Source organism: Phytophthora cinnamomi (genome assembly GCF_018691715.1).
Source record: "Phytophthora cinnamomi strain GKB4 chromosome Unknown Contig102, whole genome shotgun sequence".
In the NCBI taxonomy this organism is placed as follows: Eukaryota; Oomycota; class Peronosporomycetes; order Peronosporales; family Peronosporaceae; genus Phytophthora; species Phytophthora cinnamomi.
The window spans coordinates 466,350-488,790 of record NW_027151035.1 but is presented as its reverse complement, the minus strand read 5'-3'; the positions used below and the strand labels follow the sequence as shown (position 1 = coordinate 488,790).

The following is a 22,441-nucleotide window of genomic DNA, read 5'->3' as shown; positions in this document are numbered from 1 at the left end:
CGAGCGGTATCCTTCCGTCATACATTTGGCGCTTACTACAGTAGAGTTCAAATCACACTTTGTAATTTGAGTCGGTGTGCTCGAAGCGGGAATGTCCGGAGGAACCTCGGAGCAGGTGCCTCTTCGGCGAAACTAGTGAAAACTATTTTTGACTTCGAAAATGTAGCGGGCGAACCGTCAAGGAGACATGATGGACAAACAACAGCACGGGTGTACTGCGAGAGCGTAGCAAGTCGAGCGGTAGTGGAGGGAGCAGGAGCAGCATGGTCGCTACGCGAACGCGGGGAGAGACCGAACGGCGGGATAGTAACGTGGATACGTTGCGAGCATTTGGGAGGACCGGGTAGAGGTCCTGCCGCATGGACGTGCTGCGGACACCTTGAGAATCCGATTACCGACGCGTGGGGGAAAACGAATGAGGACTAGCACGGTCCCAGATGCGAGCCAAGACGTTGGCGTGGAATGGGAGCTTATTCGAGAAGGAAAAATAGACGCCGAAGCTGAAAACGGGTGGATCAACTCCCAGTTATCACCACATCAGTGGGAATAAGTAGACGAAGGACTAACAAACTCAACCATGCAGATCGGCTTTGCTATGAACTCAAAAATGGTGGATGTGGGGGGGGAGTGAAGTGGCCCATCACCAACTTGGCGGCCACACTCTTTGCCAAGTGTGCCGAGGAAGACGTACACTTTGAAGAGGACATGCTGGTCCTGACGCCTTCCAGCGAATGCAAGTGCTGAAAAACATCAATGCTCCTTGCAGCTTAGTTGACCGCTGTAGCATATCAAAGCAACTGTTCCAGCGAGTTGGGACAATCTACAATCGTGTTGACCACCGTATTCGGGTCACCTTTTTTTCGGATACCGGTAAGCGATTATGCGCTCTCGAAGCCCTTCTAAAATGTACGGACAAGGAGCGAACCGACTGAACAATTTCGCGCATGGTAGCCATTGGGGTTTTCTCCATCTCCAGCAGTTCAGCACCTGTAACATCAGGATCTCGTCAATCGCAAGATCATAAAGTCGCTCCGTGTCAAGTCGCTCCGTGTCATTTTCGCTGAGCCCATCATCATCTCCGTTCTCCGACGAAATTGAGTCTTGCTCCTTGTCGACAAACGATGCCCGTGCTCGGCGTTGCGCCCCGGAGGATTTCTTAACGCCCGCGAAACGACTATATGTAGCTCGTGAGCAAGGCACGGTGCATTTTTAAAGCGTAAACGTTCAGCTGCATTTGTCATATTGGAGCCTGAATCATGAACGACTCTGCTACATTTTACCTTAGGTAGCCCCCACTTACCCAGCACCTCCGTCAGCTTCACTGCAATAATTTCACGTCAGTGAATACCAGGGATCTCCATTACCTCCAACGTTCAGTTTCGAAGTGCGAATTTATCAGTCACGTAGTGAATCTTAAAATAGATTTAACTGCGGGCATTGAGCGGTCCAGAAATCACTTGTAACCGAAAAGAAAGTGCATGCCTTGATAATATCGTCGCGAACTTCCGCTCTCAAATCACTAGCAAAAAGCACAATGCAGCCTCGCAATTGGTTCCCTTTTGGAATACTCACGCTTACTTTCCCATGTTGAGTGCAATGTAGGACACGAACTCGAGAAATCATTCGTCTTCTACCAGAACAAGTGGCCTAAAGTGCCCCGAAATCCAGCGAACCAGCACTATTTTCACATGCTCTTGCTGCTCAGGAATGATTTTTCGGGTTTTGTCAGCAACGTCATCGAATAACGATGTGAGAACGCGTGCCAATTTTGTTTCTTTTAGTTGACGATGTCATTCTTTGTACTAGATCATCTCAGCCTTGCGTATGTGCTTTGAAACGTTGTGGTTTGACGTCACAAAATATGTTGTCAACTTTCATTTCTTGCAAAATGCAAATGCTGCGTGTCTGTTCCCAATGCCCGCGTTCGATAGGTGGCAGTAGTCAGGGTGGAGAAAGCGATCGACAAACAGCCACAACACCGGCTTGTGATGGTGTTGGGCTGAAAACAGTCGAGGCAGGTTCACCTCGAACCACAATCCAGCTCGACACAAATGCCGGTAGGACTCGGGTAGCTGTCAACTTTGGGTCCCGTGGATGCCCACGCGATGATGAATGGGGTCTGGGCTTGAAGTCTGGCTGTGGTGTCGATGCGGGACCAGGTCACTAACCTGTAGGTCAACACTCGAGCGTTCATTAGTACGTGAACGCTACGTTTTTCGCGGGATACTTGGTGCAAATTCTGGACTCGTTGTGGTCCCATGCTGCTGTGATGAATGCTGGGCTGCTTGAACGTCACGCCGGGCGCTCTGATCGGAGCAGTGGTGATTTAGACGCACTGCAAATCCGGTAAGGCCTGGAGCGTTGAGCCCAAGGTTTAGCCCTTGAGCAACAGGGGCAGGTAAGCGGATTTCGTTCATGCTCTTTGCGAGCCCAAATTGGCTCACAAGCATCCCTCGAATGGTTTTACTTGAATTGTGTATGCTGGAGGTAGACGGAGGTAACGGAGGTTGAAGTAAGGAAGGTCGGTGCTTGGAGGTTGTTAACGTGTAGATTTGTTAATGGAGGCTAACTTAACTGAAGTGACAGGTCTACGCTTCAAGACGGCAGTTGGCGACTCCCCTCGTACGTGACCACTGGGAGACTTCCAAAAAATGTCATACACCAATTGTCAATTGCAGTGTCAATCGGGCGACGACGTTGGGCAGTTTGACTTAGCAATCCACCGTTGGTTGAATTGCGTTTGTTCTGGTTTTGGGCTAGTTGCTTCGACAATGCAGCGAGGTCCGATGGACCCGACCCAGCGGGTGACGTGGCAACCAGTGCTGATGCTGTTGCGCTAGTGGTTTGACCCGAAGAGGTGTCATTTGCGGCTGGTGCTTGGGGCCTGTGGGGCGCAGTTACGCAGATTTGTTTCCTCGGCAGCTGCTTCAACTGCAGCAATGACACCGTCCGGAACATCGACACCATCGCTATCCAACCCGCCATCTTGGTCGCTGTTCTCGTCGAGGTCGACATCCGAATGCATTGCCTTTATTGCAATTGAGCTGTGTAGAGTTTCTTGAACTTACGGCTGAGACTATCACCACCGCACTACGATTGACCGCTTGGTATGTGAGTGTTGTAGCAGGCAGCAGGATTTCCCACTGATCACTTCCAAAGGACAGCATTTGTTCAACCAAATCAAGCATTCCTACAGTATTTTATAGTGTTAGTGGGAATGACATGTAATTTGTATAAAACCAGCACGTAGAGGTACTGTTCAGCTCGCTCAGTGTGTAGCTCTTTTCCTTCATCTTGGATGTTGTGGGTGCCACGGCGTCGGATGCGTGCAGGAATGAGAATGAGGTCTGCTCCGCGGGTGAAAATCATTCAAAATGATAAGACTCACAGACGGCCACGCCTTTATTTTCTTTTCAACTGTGCTTATCCAAGTGACCAAGGACGATAGTTTGGTGAGACGTTCTTTGCGTCGGATCAAACGCTGATCCTTACTTGGTACCCACATGGTCGCGTTTTACTCTGTATGTTTGTTCTAGCCTAAAAACGAGGTGTTCCGGCCGGCTAGCGCACCGCCGATAACGCCGTCGCTACTCCCCACCACACAGTAGGATGGCGAGCCACGGAACTCGAAACGATTTGACCCCACGTCAAGACCAAATCTGTGACTCTCAAATTATATGGTTGCCTAGCCCAACTGGTCCATGCAAATGGTCATGAGGTCTCAATGTTTATTGACTCCGGCTCTTCATTCAGCGCAATTACTCTGGCGCTCGCCAAACAACTCGGTCGTCGCGTTGTCGAGCGACAATCACCTCCTAAGATTGTTCAGGGTGCAGGTAAGCACTGCTTTGCGCCTCGCCGGGAGTCTACCATTTCCACTGCAACATCCAACTGTCATGTCTACCAAACGCGCGTGATCGTAGTGAAGACCTCGGAAGACCACGCTATTCTGCTTGGTATGTCCTGGCTGGTGGGGGTTAATCCGATCATCGACTGTGCAGCTCACAATATCTCGTGTCAGTCGCCCGTGCACCGCAACGCGACCAACACCGCTATTTCGTTCCACCCCTGTGTATCTACAAATAATCCTCGCATAGTCGGAGAACGCCGCGTATCCAATCCGGCACGGCGACGCACCGGAGATGACATTCGATATTATTACCTTCAACTGGAGACCACGGAGAATACGGTGCAAAATGCGTAGTTGATACACGAAAGTTACTGAAGCTTCTTCGCTAATCTGCCAATGAATGTGCTTCGCTACGACCAATAACTCATCCGAGGGTAAGGCAGACGCAGCCTGGACGAAACCCGATGGGGATCGGGTATGACCTCTGTTGCAGCAATTCGGGGCCCTGCGGTTTTCGATCAGATTTACAGGATGTCCGCCGTCGCATCAAAATGCTTTGCACGCGACTACCGAGGTGGCGGACTCAAATTACTGTGCATCGCAAGCAATTCCTACTGTTAGTGGAGCAGAAAACGACGATCCCGGCACAGGCAATACAGATGCTCCGAGTCAGTATCATACGATCCTCCTCTTCGCCCTACTGCTCTCCGACCGTCTGCGCGCGCAAGGAAAACGGAGAATAGCGCATCGTCCATGATTTGAAATGCCTAAATACCAAGGCGCGGGTCCCTGCGAACATGATTCCTCGAAAAGACGCTATCCTCCGTGACATGGCTCGTGGTCGTCTGTTCTCCTCGATGAGTCTGCTCTGAATTTTTTCAGGTGAAACTACGTGAAGCGTCGCTACCCTACACCTTCAGAGGATCTCTTCGAATATCGAGCCACGCCAGTGGGGAGACGAACAACACATCCTGCTTCAATAGGCTCCTACAGTCAATCTTCGCTGACTACGGCGATTTCGGCAATACCTACTTCGACGATTGGTTAGTTTACTCACCGACCAATGCGGTGGACGAACATATCGCTGCTCGAGAAAGGCCTGCAACGGTGCGCTGATAAGCAACTGTACATCAACATCGAGAGAACGTTTTGCGCTCCCGAGTTTTCTTGATTAGGGAACTTTATTGGGCGTGACAGCGTTCAGATGGATCCCGCCAAGTCTGAGACCATTCGCAATTGACCTCTCTCTACAATCAAGCCCGATCTACAGTCTTTCTATAGCGCATGCGTGAATGTGATGCACTTCAGCGGCGGAATTGTCGATCGCATTGCTCTGTCAACGGATATAGTAAGGCCAAGAGGCCATGCGATGAAGTACAGTTCAAGGAGCAAAGGTTTTACAGCATTCAATAGCAAACTTACTATGCCTCCGGTCCACGCTCACCCAGGCGTCGCCAAACCTTTTGATCTTACTTTGCTGCCGGCGGGTATCTATTTCAGCTCGCAGACGATAGGTCGGAACGGATCAAGGCCAATGGCGACCTTGAATTATCGTGCACCGGACAGGTTTACCCACACGCGAAAAGGGACTGCTAGCAGCATAGCATGCTATGAGAACCTGGGTGGTCTATCTGATCAACAAACAGTTCTTTATCAACACCGACCATCACGCTATGAAGAATATACTAAAGCAGCAAATCTGTTTGCAACGCCTCCCGTGTTGGTTAAATGAGTTAGCCCTCTTTCAGCCTCTATTTCGCTGGGTTGCTGGTGCAACCAACGTGGTGACAGGCGCTATGGCGCGACGACCGGATTGGGACGCTGCTTTCTGCGCTAATTCAGTCCATTATGTCAACAACTGACGCGGAACCTGGCAGTTTGCCCCCCCCTCGAGCCGCACCTCTCGAAATCCTAGTTTGTGTCGTCAGCATTACGCGTCTGATACCATCTTCAGCCTGGTTATTCGCGATATCGGCGCGGGAAACGAAGCGGACACGCGACGCTTCTAACTTCCCGTTGCGCTGTTTCCCCTCCCTCCAAATTCACACAAGCGCCCCCACGACTCCTCTCTATTCCGGATGTCGCCGAGCTGCAAATGAATTTTGCTATGGAGAACATGACGGGCTGCCTAAAGGACACTCAGGATAAGCCAAAACTTAACTCCTTCTCCTTGCCAAATATTATCAACGAGGTTGTTGACAACGGTGGCCAAGAACGTTTCTTCCTGCGAACAGCGCCAGCTCACCTGCACCCGCTAGAAATTCCTGATGGACGATGGCACGACATTAGCACGGACTTCGAGGGAACACTACCTACCACTGCAGACGGCCACGACACCGTTGTGGTAATCGTAGATCGTCTTACCAAGAGAGCACACTTCTTACCGGCAACGGAAGCAGTTTTAGCCGAAGGCACAGCTCGATTGTTTTGCGATTTTCACAATGTCTACGCGGGTTTCCACTATCAAGCACGCCAGATCATGACATGAAGTTTACTTCTAAGATCTGGCAGCAGGTCGTGCACCTGGAAGGTACGCGACAAAACCCCAGTACCGCGTTCAAGCTTTCGACCGATGGACACGCGGAAAAAACGATGCTGATTGTCAACGAGTACCTGCGGTACTTGATTAATCCGTACCACACTGATGGGGACCAATTTCTACCATTCGCTGAATTCGCATACAACCCCAGCGTTCATAGTTCCTATTGACATGGTGCCCTTCATGGCGGGTATGGGATGTCAACCTCGATCCGTTGCGTTCCAGCGTCAAGGCCCACCCGTGCGTTACGTTTTGCGACTCATCAGCACGCCATACTTGTCCGAGCTCAGGATGCCATGACAACAGATCAATTGAACCGACGCTACGCAAACGATCACAACCGCGTCAGGTTGAATTTGCCGTTGGTGATCCTATACTTTTGCATACTAAGCACCTGGATCTCGCACACTTTGGTAAAGACGGTAAACACAAACCCATGACTCGCTACGTTTTACCCTACCCGATTATCGGCACTTTGGCTTCGGATACCTACAAGCTCGAGCTGCGAGACTACATCCTACGTGTCTCGCCCGCATCAGAACAACCGCGACGTTCAAGCAACCCGCATCACTCGCGTACCTCCGGTTCGAGTTGCCGTTGGCTCGGAAGGTCATTTAGCCGCAGCGATTCTCGGTCGCCGCAGTCCTTTTATGGCTGATATGCAGTGCTTGAATAAACAGAGGACATCACAACCAAATGAAGGGCCCCCGTGCAAAAAGAGTGCGGAAGTTAAATAGCAAACCATAATCTGGAAGTTCCTTCCGTCTAACTTGGCAAACGTAACCTTGCCCATGTTGGGGTGGGGCCTTTGAAGTATATGTGAAAATATTCGGTCGTGTATTCGTACTCGTAGTCACCCTTGATATGGCGACAAACTCGGCCAACATTATTCCGACAATGTGGAGATACGCCTTATGAGTGAACAGCCGGAGCTCCGTGTGTTAGAATAGAAGCAGCTCAAGGAGAAGAGTACTCGGGTTTTGGTCAAGACCACCATGACGACGGCAAAGCTGGTTCATCGAGCTCACCGGGTTTGCGGAGATAATTGACGTGATTTTCCCTCACGAGGTTCCACCATGTCCATCCTTGAGAGTTTACACGGAACTCCGTGTACCACGGAACTACCACCAAGATGTTATATATACATGGAACACGCTGATACATTAATTTCAACTTGAAACCAGTAAACCACCTTCAAATTCATAGATTCCACACTAAAATTCATATACAGTGGATAAAAAAATTACGCCCAACCCCGGATCACGCAAAATAATGTATATTACTCCATTGTACCTTATGTAGCATCCTCTAGCTCGACGAACAGCCTCTAGTCTTTTCGGCATTGCTAAGACACCCGTTCGAGTGCCGTTGGCGTCAATGTTTCTCCAAATATCCAGCGGATTCTTCAAAAGGTCATATATCGTCTTCGCCGGGTGTCGGAATAGCTCTCTTTTCATGATGTAGCACAAATTTTCTATGGGGTTCAGATCCGGGCGTTGTGGATAATGCTCCAGTGAAATAAGTTTTAGCTCTCGTAGACATTTGCTCATGAGGTTTGCTGTGTGCGCTGGTGCGTTGTCTTGGACGAACAAGGTTTAGAACTAGAAACGGCTTGGTGACGGGGACCGCTTGGCATAACAACAATCGATAGTAGATTCCCGCACTGTCCGCTCGCACAAATACACCGTTACGACACCATCAGCTGTAATGGAACTCCAGGCCATGAACGACTTCCAGCTGAACTTGAAGGGGGGATCCCACAGCAAGAATTAACGGCCTCATTTGGCCGCCGCCAAACCAAAACCAGATCGGGAGTTCCGTGTAGCACTACCGACGTACCATCACATAAGAGAACTCGGCACTAAAACTGGGAGTTCATTCTTCCGAATTGCTTCGCCTAGGCTAGTCACAGGGTTCAAAAATGGTTTCTTCCGTGCGGAACGACCGTGACCGCGGATTCGAACATGCACAAGAAACGAAGACACAGCTACACTAGTCTCATCATAGAACTGTGCGGCAACCCGAGCCGCAACCATGAAGCGATTATTTTCGATGACCCTCAGCATCCTTCGATCGAGTCATGGGTGGGTCGGTCTTGCGGGATCAGTCCGTCAGCGGATGGGACTTGCAATGCCCATTTTTATTGAAGTTATCGATTGTGGTCCTGGCACTCCATCGAGGGATGTCAAGGTGCTCGCATCTTCTCTGTACTGAGCTTCTACTACCATTTGCGGATCACCCTTCCTCGCAGATCATGTGAGTGCTCATGCCGCCCTGCTGTGGCCAGGATCAATCTTGTGAAATAGTTGAGTGGACAGGATATGGAGTGAGGAAGCGACTCGTGTAGAGGATACGAACAAAATAAATGAATGCGATGTAACCGTAGCTGATTGATGGAATGTGGAAATTAGGCGATGGTGATTGGTAGAAGCTTTTTTTTCCAACCAGATTCCAGCACAAGCATTTATGGGCCCTGCGTTTTTTGACCATGACTTCGACATGTATATCTAGATCGAGACGCTTAACGTTCAAGTACAGAAACGCGGGGTGGGATTCATTTTTTCTGCCCGCTGTCTACAGGGTTTAGGGAGCTAGTAAAGCGATAACCCCCCAGCACAGCACGTATGTGGTGCAGCTGACGTTATGGCGTAAACCCCTTCTCATTGCGCGATCCCCTCGAGAGGGATCGTCCGGAAGTCGCACTGAGCTAGGTCTCCGTCCGCCGATGGGCTTCTCGTTATGGAACTAGCACAACACCGTACATAAGCTAACGCTTTATCAAGGTGGGCCTTCTCGATTGGTCCGTGTTTCCGCGAGGGTAGGTTCCGAGATCAGAGCGAGTGAACTTAATCCGGCCCAAGCCTGGGGTTTACATCTGATAGTCGCTCGAGCTAGCCAACCAGCAGGAGGCAGCACAGGGGTAATCTAGATGAGATGTCGGCGCTGACAGAGCTACGGACTCTGGTGGACCAATCTGCTGCCGCCCTTCCCGCCATCTTGCGCAAGAAGTCTCAGCGAAGACCACCGCCTATAAAACACATTTGGTAAATTGCAACGCAAGAAAATCGTTATACCCAATGCCAAAAAAATGGAATTTGTGTATCACTAATTCTATTGTTTTGCGTACCTCAGCTTGACAGAGTTATTAGGCTTTCTCAACGCCTTCAGCAAGCTCATGGTCTTGTTCAGGATGTCTGAGTAGTCGTTCAAATACCGACCCAGAGTAAAACTGAGTCGGTGACTGACGCAACCTACCATAGGTATCCCCGTATTGGCAGCCACCCTTGCCGTCCACTGAGCAGTTGTCTCCCACCGCAAGCAAGACGTTTGTCTCCAACATTTTCACGTCTCATAGGCGGGGTGCTGCATCGTGTTGTGGTCCATCAGGTTTACCGTTCCCCGCTTATAGTCTTGCATCTGGCGGACTCAGCAACGGCACAGGTGGAACCCAGTGGGATCATCGTTGATATCAAGTATGGGCTTGAAGAAAACGGTGCATACGTACTGACTCGTATTTCACGGGAGACAGGGAAAGTCCATCATATTGATACCAATGCGAAATGAAGGGTTGATGGCGCTGCGGACCGGTGTTAAGTACACTGTGGTGGTTGGGATGGCTGGTGGTGCGAGTTTCAGAGTATCGAATGATGCATTGGTCATTGTCCTGAATTGGTATGCGCCTGAGAAGGCTTTTGTTTCTTTTGCATTTCTTCTGCGTTCTGCGCAGACAAATCCGTATAACCATCTCGTGGCATCAATACAAAACCACCGTTGTTTGGGGTATATTCCGAACGACTTACGAATTTGTCTGCGCCTAGTCAAAACAGTGAAACACAAACGCCATTACTGCACGCCCCTATCACGTCTAGTTCCGATCACAATCAGCGCGGATACTGCACCACAGAGGCCAGGCGGCAACCACGGAGCAGGCTAAGGTGCAACCCAGGCACAGGCGATACAGGTATAAGTACAGGATCTGCCCGCAGTCCCCAGCAGCTCCGCGACCACTCAGCGTCGTGCTGCCATGCGGACAGTAACTTGGCCGTGGAGCAGGCGCACTGCACCACGGTGTGGGCAGCTTGGCCAAGCTGGACCTCTGCCTGTCATTCGCGTCAACACAGGTAACCATGAGCAACATTCTCAAAACCGAGCATGTTCAAAGACTACGGGCCGAGCGTGCTGGACTAACAGCGGCAAGGGCAGTACAGCCTACCCATGAATCCCGTACGACCAGCTGCATAAACGTGAGTAAATGGTGAATGGGCCTGTCATTTACCACTCGTCCTCTGGTTTGCTGTGCCGTGTACCTAGGCTAAATCTCTGTTAACTTCAGCACAGCACGCAGCACCGGTACAGCCTGATCGATGGTGAGGTGTTCAATCCTGATTATCCGATCTATTTTATTCTCAATTTCCTGCATTATGTATTGATAATGCGACAGTCTCGTACGAATTTTGCTGCGTGAAAAGTCCTGCCACTGCAGATTGCGGTATGGGCCAACGTGTGCGCTTAAATCTTAACAACACCAGCACCCCCAAGCCCATTCCAATGCCATACTTGGAATGTCAAAATCTGATGGCACTCGTGTAAGGCGGGATCTACTACGAATGAGGTTAGTGCTCTGTTGCTAGCTGCAAACAGTTGCAGCTGGTTCAACAACACTGCTGTTGGCGTGTTGTGGAGAGTGTCGATGGATTTGTTGACCTAGTCCAGCACCCCACGAATTTACTCTACCAGCGCTGTAATACCACAATTTTGTAGTGCACGATATCAATTAGCGTCTAACGAGTAGGTGCAAATTGAGCTAAAGTGAGTAGACAATTCTTCCTTCATCAGAGAGGCCATCGAAATTTTCAGCTTGATGTAGATCGTCATCTATGTGTGGTACCAATAGGTTGTCATTCATGAACAGAAGAAGACGCTTCGATGACATCTGTACTGCCATGCTCAGGATCAGCTTCCTGCAGCAACGCGTCACTCAATACATTTCTTATGTTCGTATAAAGCGACTACAAGTAGCGACTGATGTTACGCGGGTACATCGTCGTTGTCTTCTCAGTTACTACATTGTTCTTCACACCCTTGACTTGGCTTGCGATATCCACCGCCTCCCTGGCGTCCTTCCCCACACCGCCCTCAAACGTCACGAACACCAAATATACCCTATGAAGTACGAGCACAACAAACGCAGACAAGATTTTGCTACCTATCATTATCGGAAGCAGACAGGAAATGTCGTCTCCACCTCGTCCCTGCTTCGTCTCCGCCCTGTCCTTACGATAACTTGACTATCTGAAGTCAGAAATTGCAAATAACTTCGCATATCCGAAAATTTCAGGCTACCCGCGGTACTATTTGCCTACAACAAAATTACTTAAAACCAAAAAATTAGCGGAGAGACAACTCAAATGGTCTATGGCCAGGACGCGGCACGGCCAAGTGCAGAAGGACGACGGTGACCGTCGCGTCGCGCCGAAGGGGTGAAGACCTGGACGGCAGCGCGGTCAGCTGAAGGAGGACGACAGAGACCGCCGCGTCGCACTGAAGGGGGGGGGGCGCTGGAGCACAGTAAGTGTTTGCATTGGATTTTGGTTGCGTGTAATAACTGGCTGACCATGCTGTTGTGGTGACTAGAGCCTACCCTTGAGACATTCACTGAGTGCGTTATGATCAGCCTCCTGTCTGTATGATTCCAGGATTAATACGGCTTGTTCGTGACTTGTATTTTGTTGTTTGGTGATCGCCAGAACACGGTCAAAGATTCGCGTGCGTCTGAAGAAGTATCGCATCTCAAAAGCACTGTTGTGCTACGTCAAGCCGAAGCTTCCTTCAAGATCGCGAACTGACGGCCCTCAATGTACGCCGACGGACCAATTCAAAGAGGGTGTGCCCACAGTGTGTGTGCCGGACGTACTTCACGCAGAAGTACTGCATCTTGTAGAACGAGAATACGAAGGTACAGCAACAACTCTAGGAAACATCCCGTTGAGACGTGTGGAGCTGACTTAATTGTATACACTTCCATGAAGGTTTCGACGAAGGGAAACACCTCTAGCTGCAACGAGTCTGGCGGCACTAGAACATCACGTTCTAAGAACGTACGCCGATCCAGGGGAAAGCCAGCAAGTGAGCACATGGCATCTCGCGGCAAACGTGTAAGGTAACATCCTTCCATGGCGCCAGCATTCCACCGACCTAAGCGTCTAATCTGTGACTCTGTTGCTCCAGCCAGCACAGCCATTCTGGAACCAGCCCCTCGTGCAGTATGTATCTTAGCCTTGGTATGCAAGCCAAGAGCGTTGAATGCTTTCACGGTAGCGTCATAATGTGCACGATATGTCATCGGGGCTTTAGCTACTTTTCCCGACTTCAGTACTTTAATGTCGTACCCATGTTCAGGCTCCAGAAAATTTGGCACAGGTTCAGAACAATCCAAGAGCACCTAAAGGACACACCTCCACATTGCGGTGCCTAATACACGATCCAAACTCTTGGCGTCCATATTGGTTTGTTTCCCTCTTCTCCATGACCATGACAAGCGCTTGGCATTTAGAATAGCCCTCATGTTCACGAACTACGCTGAACAGGTAAGGCAGCTCCAAATTGCGCGCAGATTCTCCTCCGCAAGCAAACATGGCACAGGAAATGACTCATCCGATTCCGTACGCCACTACCGGTTTTTAAATTCATGTAGCATCGCGAAATTGCAACAAAAGCATCTGTTGTTCAGTATCCGTCTAGCAAGGAGCTGAGTCCACGATCTACGTAGTCTCGCTTGTTCTTTTCATGCTTCTCGCGTTTTAGAGTTAACAGTAGTGCCTTGGTAAGATTACTGCGTGAGTGTGGCTGTGTATTGGCACCCCGTGCTTTGTTAATCGCTGTATAAATCTGAGATTGCATTCACATACATCTCGACAGTCGCGACGCCTACCATGCGTTTCGAATTGTTAATTCCAACTTCTCGATCGACCTCCACTTCTTGAAGAAACAAATGCCTTTTGGCCGCAGTGACTTGGTAGCGTGTGGTTTCATGGAAGCCCTTACGATCACACCACGCCTTGAACTCGCGGTGCTTTGGGGCGTATGCGCGGGTCGCGTTAGCTGGTCATGCCTCTCGACACCGGTCCAGTGTTGCATGAACACTCTCGTCTAGATCGGCTTGTAACCCCGGTGGCTCCATTACACCCCTCCAGCACAAACAATGAATTTTGAATTTATAGTCACAGCGTTTTTGCGATCTCCGACGGTTTGCTGGCAGGAGGGGACGCCGTCTCTCAAGTATAGTGGAGCCAAATATAGTAACCCCTATCCCTAGGGAGATAACCTCTCGATATTATTTTCTCCGTATGATTGGACACAAGTGTCAGAGATTATATTATTGTTTTGAATTGCTATAATCCATCAACGATGGGAGGCTCATCCCAAATCAAGGAACACATTACGTGCATCTAAATTTGGCCTGCATGGGCACCACCATATACATAATAAGTTTTAGGAATCGCCGATCTTCCTGCGTCGTAGACAGGGACTCTTGCACTGGAGAAGCTATCAAACGGATCGAACAATTTCTGCCAAAACCACGACAACATCTTATTGTAGCTTTCGAAGATGATAAAATTAAACATGTGGCCGTATTTTCATAGCCACTTTTCGTGATACTACCGCATCGCCCCTGTCCTAAGCGAACTGCAATGTATGCAGTTTACGGTACATCTGTTGCCAAGTTTCAGAATTAAATGATAAAGAGTAAAAGTTACAATAATTCTTGGTATTTTGGACGAATCAAAAAGTATGGACACGGCGGGAATTGTAACCAAGCGAGCTTGGACGCGGTGCTCTTTCCCAAATGAGCTACGTGTCCAAGCTCGCTTGGTTACCTTCGCAATTAAGTCTCATCAAAGTAATGTGTTGTATTGTGCAACTAGAAAAACTCATCGTCGGAGCTGCTGGAATAATCATCATCACTACAAACCTGTTTGCCTGCTGCAATTTGGGTAGAAGTGTGCAATAGCTTCGTTTACAGAATAGCCAGCAGCCAGGAATTCGAGAAGGCGGCGCTTGTGCGTATAGTCGACTGCAACGCGGGTGTAGCGCTTTGGCTTTTTGCCGGTTCCTGTGGTGCGTGGTCTACCCATAGCACTTTGAACACTGAGACCGAATGGCTGGTGGCAGCCTATAATTAGCTGGTCAACATGGAATTTTAACTACGGATATGCGGTGTCAATGCATTGTTTTCATTGGCTAAAATAAAATTCGCTTAGGACAAAACTTCGCTTAGGACAGGGGCGATACGGTATTGTTAATTTCGCATGACGTGAAGTTTGTATGGAGTGGATACAGTAATACAACCATCGTATTGAACTGAACATACTCTTATGGTACCTGCAACAATCATTAATAGTTCCTGTCATACCTAATTTGTTGGCAAATTCCGATTTTTTTGGCGTAAAAACGAAACATGATCAGCCAACTTCAAGTTTATCGTTTTCCTACTAGCATTAACACAGAGAAGAAGAGGAATGAAGTTGATTAAGTGGGAGGTAGACTTGTCGTAGTGCTGGCTAAGCAAAACTAAATCAAGGCTGAGGTATCCATACACGCGTAACTGCGAGTTGAACGTCGTCATCAACAGGTTCAGGGAACCCCAGGCGGCGCATCGGCGAAAGAGGTGCTGGTAGCTACTAACATTAATACAATACAATGATCTTTGCACTGTTTTGCTTTGACGCGGTGCGTTGCAATGAACCAGTGTATGGTACGGTAAACCCTATTCGTTGGGTGCAGGCATATTGTGGGTGCAGGCATGCCCGCAAGTGACCAGGCAAAAGTATGCGTACGGCAAAGCCTTTGCAGTTACATCTAGTTAAAACTACGTGCGTGTTACCAGAACCTTGCATTGCTGCTGCCATACCGCTCTGCTGGCGATCCCAAAGCGTCGGGGCGTGCATCTATCGCCTCTAGCTAGCATCTCCCTGACGTCAGCGTCGACTGATGAGTTTTTCACGTACCGAGGTTGAAGCAACAGTCTTTCCATTCGTCTACAGCGTCAATAAGGCAAAATATATCTTCATTGTACACGGCCTCTTACTACTGCAACACGGATCTCACACCTACAACTCCACGCCCTCTCCTGCCTCCTTCTGCGCAGCCTCGTGGATCTGGCACAGCAGTCCGCGCCGCACCGCTCGCGAGCAGTCGGGGTACTCGCAGCGCTTGCCGCCTCCGTGCGAGATGCAGAAGCCGTTGCCGCGGTCCTTCTTCTCACATGCGCCGTACTGGCACTTGCGGATGCCGCCGTGGACGTAGCAGCGGCCTTTGCGCTGCTGGCCGCGCGTGCAGCCCGGGAACTCGCAGCGCTTGCCGCCACCGTGGGCGCGGCAAAACCCCCCGCCTTGTGAGCTTCGATTGCAGCCGCCAGGCCCGGCGTACTGACATCTAGCGCCGCCGCCGTGGGCCTTGCAGCGGCTGTTGGACTGGGCGCGTCTGGTGCAGCCGGCCTCGATGCACTTCTTGCCCTTGGTGACCTTGGCCTTGCCGGCCACGTTGCCGCTGCGGTTCTCCTGGCTCACGGGCGAGGCCGACGTGGTTCGGGCCGCTTTGGCCCTGGGCTCCACGCCGGGCTCGCTCTTCATGGCCCTGGGCCTCTTCGGCCGCGACACTAGGGGCGGCGTGGCGAAGTCCGCCGACACAATGAGCTCCTTGAGCGCCTTGCTGGTGAGCGAGGCCGGCGGCGAGATGGTCAGCGAGAAGGGCGGCCGCTCCACGGACGTCTTGATGGCGTCCAGCAGAGCCGCGGGCTTGCGGTCCTCGGCCGCTTCTTGCTGAGCGTTTCTGACCGAGGAGATCCAGAGTCCTGGACTCACAGGATGCTGCGGGGTATACATGTCTACTGCCCCGGGGCTGGGCTGGTGCTGGCCCATCATGGGCGACAAGCCCATGGGCTTCATGCTGTGCACTCTCTGGAAGCTGTTGCCGCTGGGCGTCGAGGCCTCCGGGCCCTGGTCCTGCAGCCACGCCGGCGACAGCGGCGGGTAGCCGGCCGCTGTGTAGCCGTGGCCGAAGTAGGCCGGCCCGCTGACGGGGAACACGGGCATCATGCCGGCGTCCAGCGGGCCGAAGTTGACGTTGACGTTGACGCTGGCGGCCGCGCAGCGGGCCGGCGCGCGGAAGGCCTGAAAGTGCATGGGCGGCGCCTCGGCCACGCCGTAGAAGGCGTCCTTGAGCGTCTCGGCCGCGCTCCGCGGCAGGTCCAGCGGCTCCAGCAGCAGCGCGTTGGCCGGCGGCTTGGGCGCCGCGTCCTTGGGCAGGTCCGGGAAGTCCTGGTCGCTCAGCATCTGGCTCAGCACGTCGTCCTCGTGCAGGCGCACGAAGAGCGGCGCGTCGTCGGCCGCCGGCGGCTGCAGCGTGAGCTGCTGCGAGAGCGCGATGCCCCCGCCCAGCAGCGAGTTGGGCGGCGCCGGCACGACGCAGCCGGAGCCGCTGCCGGGCGGCGTGGGCACGGCCAGCAGCGCCTTGACGCGGCCGCAGGCCGGCAGCGCCGGCGACGGGAAGAGGCTCGAGGGGGACGCGGCGACGGCCGACCGCATCTCGGGCGCGAACAGAGATTCTACAAATGCCACCTCGTCCATGGCGCTGGGCGCTGCTCGGAGAGCGCAGCGGAGGATGCACCTGCGGCCGTTTCCTGTTGAAGTTGCCCCCGAAAATATCGGGCTTGGCTACATCGCCAAACGTTAGGCGCTTTGTATGTGCTTGGGCGGTGAGAAACCTCGAACCGAAATGCTCACCTGATTTTCGTTTCCAGTCCGCCCCGGCGGGAGAGACTTTGCCGGCGTTGCTGCGGTTCCTCGAAGGCTTGGCTTGGCTTGGCTTGGCTCAGCGCTGCGGCGCGAGGCGTCGCTGCCTAGGCTGCTGCTGCTGAGTGCGTGTCCGCGCGAGGAAATTCGCGGGCGGAGGCGAAGAAGGAGTGGGGCGCTTCGAGACGCGCGGCGGCCACCAGTGGGTGTGGCAAGTCGGACTCAGAGTACGCCGGCCCAGCTGCTGGCAGCAAGCACATGGCGAAGTGAATGCTTGTCTGCTGGACCAAAGTTTGGCGAGGCCGTGAAGGGCTCAGTTACCACTCAGCGACTTGCCGGTCGAGCTGCTCGGAGTCGTTGCGGCGCAGATCAGAATTCACTTCGCGCTGCTGCTGCGCCTGTTCGGGGGATACCAGCGCATCGCGCCGCGTGGTGGTGTCGCCCGTGTGCATGGTGCCCTACGACATGCACCTCGTAGCGCGGAGCTACGCTTGATCACACCGATAATAATGGATTCGCATGCTGTCTACCAGCTGGAGCGCCGACAGATGCCGCGCGTTTTGCGTTTGGCTGAACCGCTCAGACCAACCGATGTTGACCAGGCTCCATGCCAACTACTGGTACGAGTTGATGCTGGGCAGCGTCGGCGCGGTATCGGACACGCCAAGACTTGTTTGTGGCGGCGCCGTGGAGAACACGTCAGCGTGCGATTCTACGTGTAGTAATCGCCGCCACCACCGCCAGCGCCAAGTGGGTTCTCGGTGGAGTGGGCCCTACAGCTTGTACATGTAGTATGTTGTGCCACTACGCGTGTAGTGCAACTACCAGTGGTTACGCGATCTCGCATGTGATGATGCGTCTCGTATGGCGCGTGTTCCCGGCTAGGATGATCCTAGTCGCGAAAGTGTAGGACACCGTGGCACCAGATGAGCGTCGTAGACATGAGCGTCGTCCACCCTGCTGACGGCAGGTTGCTGCTGGCTCGGCGGAGATATCGACGTCGAGCGCTCACGCCTCTCGGACAGCGACTCACGCAGCAGCGCTTGTGGTCCGGCGTCCTGGCCGAGTCTCGGTGCTGCTGCTGCTGCGTAACGGCCGCATATTATATCGGCGACTTCAAGTATCCGCCCGTGGGATCTCCTGCGTGATGCCCCTCGCACTAGGCGCGCTAAGCAATCCCGCACTCGAGGCGGCCCACCACGAGTCGTGGTGGGAGAGCGCTCGTCGAGATCATCTTGGTGCGGATTCCGCGGCGTGCTACGTTGGCAAGTTTGAGTTCAGTCCCAGTGGCCGGCGAAAAATGCCACGTTGGAAGTGTTCGGACGTGGATGTGCTCATGGATATTCTTCAAGTTCTTGTGCAGCTCGGCGAGCGATTGGCAACACGCCGTGGACCGACTTCGCACGAATCTCCTGCGAGTCGGACTCCGACGCGTTCAACTTGAACGCGGGCGGTTGCGTGAGTACTTTGTCAGGCCCGGCCCGGCGCAGCGCGCTGCCGTGCACCGCGTTTTGATGGGCGACAACCAATCTTTGCTTGCCAGGCCCGTTTGTTGCAGCCAGCTCGGCGGTGACGGTGACGCCATGAACTTGTCCGAAGACATATCATTTCTTATATTTTGACTTGTGCACTGGACCGATGAGGCCATCTGCCGCGCACTAGCGTAGCGTTTCCGACGACCCCCGTTTGAAGTTCAGTCGCGGGGCCATGTCTGCACTTGGGGAGACTTCACCAGCAAAGCCATGCTGTAAGATTCTTGTAGCATTTGTGCAAGCTGCACACACGACGCCTCCAGCCCTTGTACCTACGTACATGTAGTGGACTGCACCAGTCCAAAACATCCTTCCCTGCGGCTTTCTCATGCATAGCATATGAGACTGTGTACGTGCACAAACAAGCGTGAGTAATGTCACAATGCAACTCCAAGCTGTGACCGTCAACGATCGCACGTATGCACGTCATGCCTGCCACGGCGAAGCCTGGCGTCGGACTCGGCGCAAGTTTCAGCGCTCGACCGGTACATTCAATCTCGGCAGGTACCGTGGAACCCACGAGCGCAGCGCCTTGAACGCCATGCTCTTTCCACAACGGAGACGGTCTTGTCGTTGGAAGATCCGCTCCACCTTACTCTTATCCACCGCGCCGCCACAAAGTAATCCGGCCTCGAAGATAAGGGCAAGTGGACAGCCCATGCACTGCCCTCTCCTTTCCCTGCCATTCGCACTTCACATCAAGCGCAAATGCCGCGAGATCGCCGTTCGCCCTCACGGTGACGAATCCCCCGCCCTTAACTGACTGGCCTCGCCGCACATCGTGTTTAAAAAACCAGCAACATTTTCCATACAAATTTCAAGACCTTTTTCTCCGCCGCGATCATGGCATGGATTTGTTTTTTTTTGCAATCACACAACCAGCCAAAAAAAACCTTCAATCCATACTGTACAGCCAGCACGGCGAGGAAGAAGAAGGAGCCCACCGGAGCCTTGGCGCCAGTGCCGCCACTCAACGGATCAGCAGCATCCAGTCGTGGGTCCTTTGCCGCTCACATGGCGCCGCGGCAGGTGCCGATGCCCCCACCTGGGGGCGCCACTTGCTGTTTTTCTAGGATCAAGCGACACAACAGACACGATCACCGGCTGGGCCGCACATAAAGCGTAGCGTGCCACGCTCTTGCTCCAGCCTCGTTTACACGCGAGCCCCCCGTTCTCTCCACCCCAGTCAGCTCAGCTCACACAGCTCGGCGGCCGTGTCGGTCACTCGCCAGTGCCATTTCCAAATCCATCGAGCGCTAAGCACGACAGATACCCACGCTTTGCTCTCTCCGAGGGCATTCGTACCCCACCCAAGCAGCGCCGCAGCCTATAGCATGTTCGACCCGCGCCTGGTCTCCCCTGAATCGCCCGTTGACTCCGCCATGTTCCCGCCTGTGTACAACCGCTCCACGTCCTCTTCCTCCACGGCCTCCATGTCGTCGTGCCCCGACCTCCAGCAGCAGCAGCAGCAGCAGCAGGCACCTGCCGACCTGCCGGTCAAGCCGGCACCAACCGCCGGTGTGTTCGGCCTGAAGCAGCAATCCCCCGCCGGCGGCTCCTTCCGCAGCGAGCTCGAGCCCTTCGAGTTCCGGCCTAACCGCAGCGCGGTACCCACCCCTCGCACCCAGGCCGGCACGTCACTCAGTTCGGTGTTCGGAGACCAAGACCTCATCGACGCCATCATGTGCAGCCTCAACACGGAGCAGGCCGCCGCCAGCAACCTCAACGTGGCCATCCCCGTGCTCAGCCCGCTGGCCTTCTCGATGCCGCGACGCATGCAGCAGCAGCTTCAGGTCCCTCAGCCGACGTCGTTCACCGCTCTGATGCAGCAGCGGCCGCACGCCATGCCATTGATTGGCACCACCGGTCGGCCGGTTATGAACGGCCCGTGCCTGCGGAAGCCCGGCACCTTCCTCAACAAGGACGGCCGCTGGATCAAGGGCAAGCCGTGCCGCATGGAGGGCTGCGATAAGCGCGCGCAGTCCAACGGGCTCTGCAAGGGCCACGGCGGTGGCGCGCGCTGCAGCTTCACGGGCTGCTCCAAGTCCTCGCAGGGTGGCGGCTTCTGCCGCGCCCACGGAGGCGGCAAGAGGTGTATGCACGAAGGCTGCGAGAAGGGCACGCAGCGCAACGGCTTCTGCTACCTGCACGGCGGCGTGCGGTCCTGCAGTGTGGAGGGCTGCGACAAGAAGGACCGGGGCAACGGCAAGTGCTTCTCGCACGGCGGCGGCCGCAAGTGCCAGGCCCACATGTGCTTCAACACGATCCGGCGGGGCGCCTTCTGCGACCTGCACAACGGCAAGCTCGCCAAGTAAAAGAGAACAAGAGAGAAGAAGAGGAAGAGAGAAGGACCCGCCACGCGCAGACACTTTTTAAGTTAAGGAGAGAGGATTGTTCAGCAAAGTCGTGGCGTGTTCATGAACATATTAAACTCCCACAGCCCATGCCAATACATGTCGGACGAGCGGCGTCATGGAAACGCCGACGTTTTACACATTCTGTTGTTTCCATCACATTCTTGGCCGCAGGCTTGTCATGCGTAGCAGTGGTGACCAGGGCAAGGCGAGGTAACCCCAGGCCGGCCAGCCAGCTGAGCCGTGGCGTGCCAGCGCCGGCTGGTCTCGACCACCAGGGCCTGGCCAGCCGGACGAGCTCCTTATCCGACAAGAAAAATTCATAAGGATGTCGCCACATGGCGCTCGAAGGACGCAACCGGGGACGTAGACGCAGCAATCGAGATGGCGTTCATCGTGATCTGCTGACCCCGCCAGCCGCAAAAGCTTGAAGCAAACGTATCACTCACGACGAGTTGAAGGCCTTCAAGGCATTGCACCACGCACCGCGTTGGGGCTGCCTGAGAATCGTGGGCGATTGCAAATCGACGAGGCCGGCGTGGGACTCCGACGATTTCCCGGACGCTGGCGATAGCCTCAAGGAAGGACTCGCGCCCTACTGCAGCAGCATACCCACCCGCCGTCTTTACTTGCCGCTCGCTGCTTGCCACATTGGACTCCGCTCCGGGTCCGGAAACTTTCGCCGGCTGGACGAACGACGCGTGCGCGCGCATCCCCGCAACAATCAGCGCCGATGGGACTTGCAGTGCAACGCGTTGCAGTGCAAGCGGGAGAAGCGCAAGGCCGCCGGCTGGAACGGTGGATTGGATACCTTCGGCGATCTGTCATCGGGCTGAAGCGGCCTAGGCCGGTACATGTACAGTAGGCGTCGTCACGGTTGACTGCAGGTGTCCACCTCCCTTCACCTCCGCGGGCGCCGGCCTCTACACGCCGGCCAAGGACGCCACCAGTGATGGCCTTGACGGCGAGCTGATGGATTCTCATGCAGCAACAAGCCGCCTGTGCGGGGTCGTCGTCGCGAGGCCGCGAAACCTGGCTTCGCCAACAAGGCGACGGTCGCCGGCCGGCAGGGGTCGGAAGAACGGGGCCTGTCCCTGGCCTGTCCTCGGCGCGCCGCAACGATGCCGCGTCCTGCAAGAGCGCGGGCGGCATCAACGCGGCGGGCCACCGACGGGCCGGCCTTCAGCTTCTTCGTGAGATCGCTGCAGAGCCCTGTTAAGTGCCGCAGCCCATCGGAGTGCAAGGCGATGCATGCACATGGGGGGCGACTGGAACTAATGCTCCCCGGCACTCGCCGCAGAAACACCCGGCGGGCGACGGGTACATGTATTACATGTACCGGTACAACCTGAAAGCGGAGATGCTGAGGCGAT

General features: G+C 53.8%; 2 protein-coding genes across 2 annotated transcripts; one reads left to right on the top strand and one right to left on the bottom strand.

Moving 5' to 3' along the window:
• Nucleotides 1-15,499: 15,499 nt before the first annotated feature.
• Nucleotides 15,500-17,017, bottom strand: IUM83_07931 (WRKY transcription factor 19; the record flags this gene model as incomplete). The annotated part of the gene is made up of 2 exons (XM_067932270.1): nucleotides 15,500-15,745; nucleotides 15,914-17,017. 2 exons carry the CDS (start codon nucleotides 17,015-17,017, stop codon nucleotides 15,500-15,502), a joined length of 1,350 nt encoding a protein of 449 aa, XP_067783003.1.
• Nucleotides 17,018-20,048: 3,031 nt separating this feature from the next.
• IUM83_07930 (WRKY transcription factor 19) lies at nucleotides 20,049-21,029 on the top strand (the record flags this gene model as incomplete). Its single annotated transcript, XM_067932269.1, has 1 exon — nucleotides 20,049-21,029. One exon carries the CDS (start codon nucleotides 20,049-20,051, stop codon nucleotides 21,027-21,029), a length of 981 nt encoding a protein of 326 aa, XP_067783010.1.
• Between the last annotated feature and the right edge of the window lie 1,412 nt (nucleotides 21,030-22,441).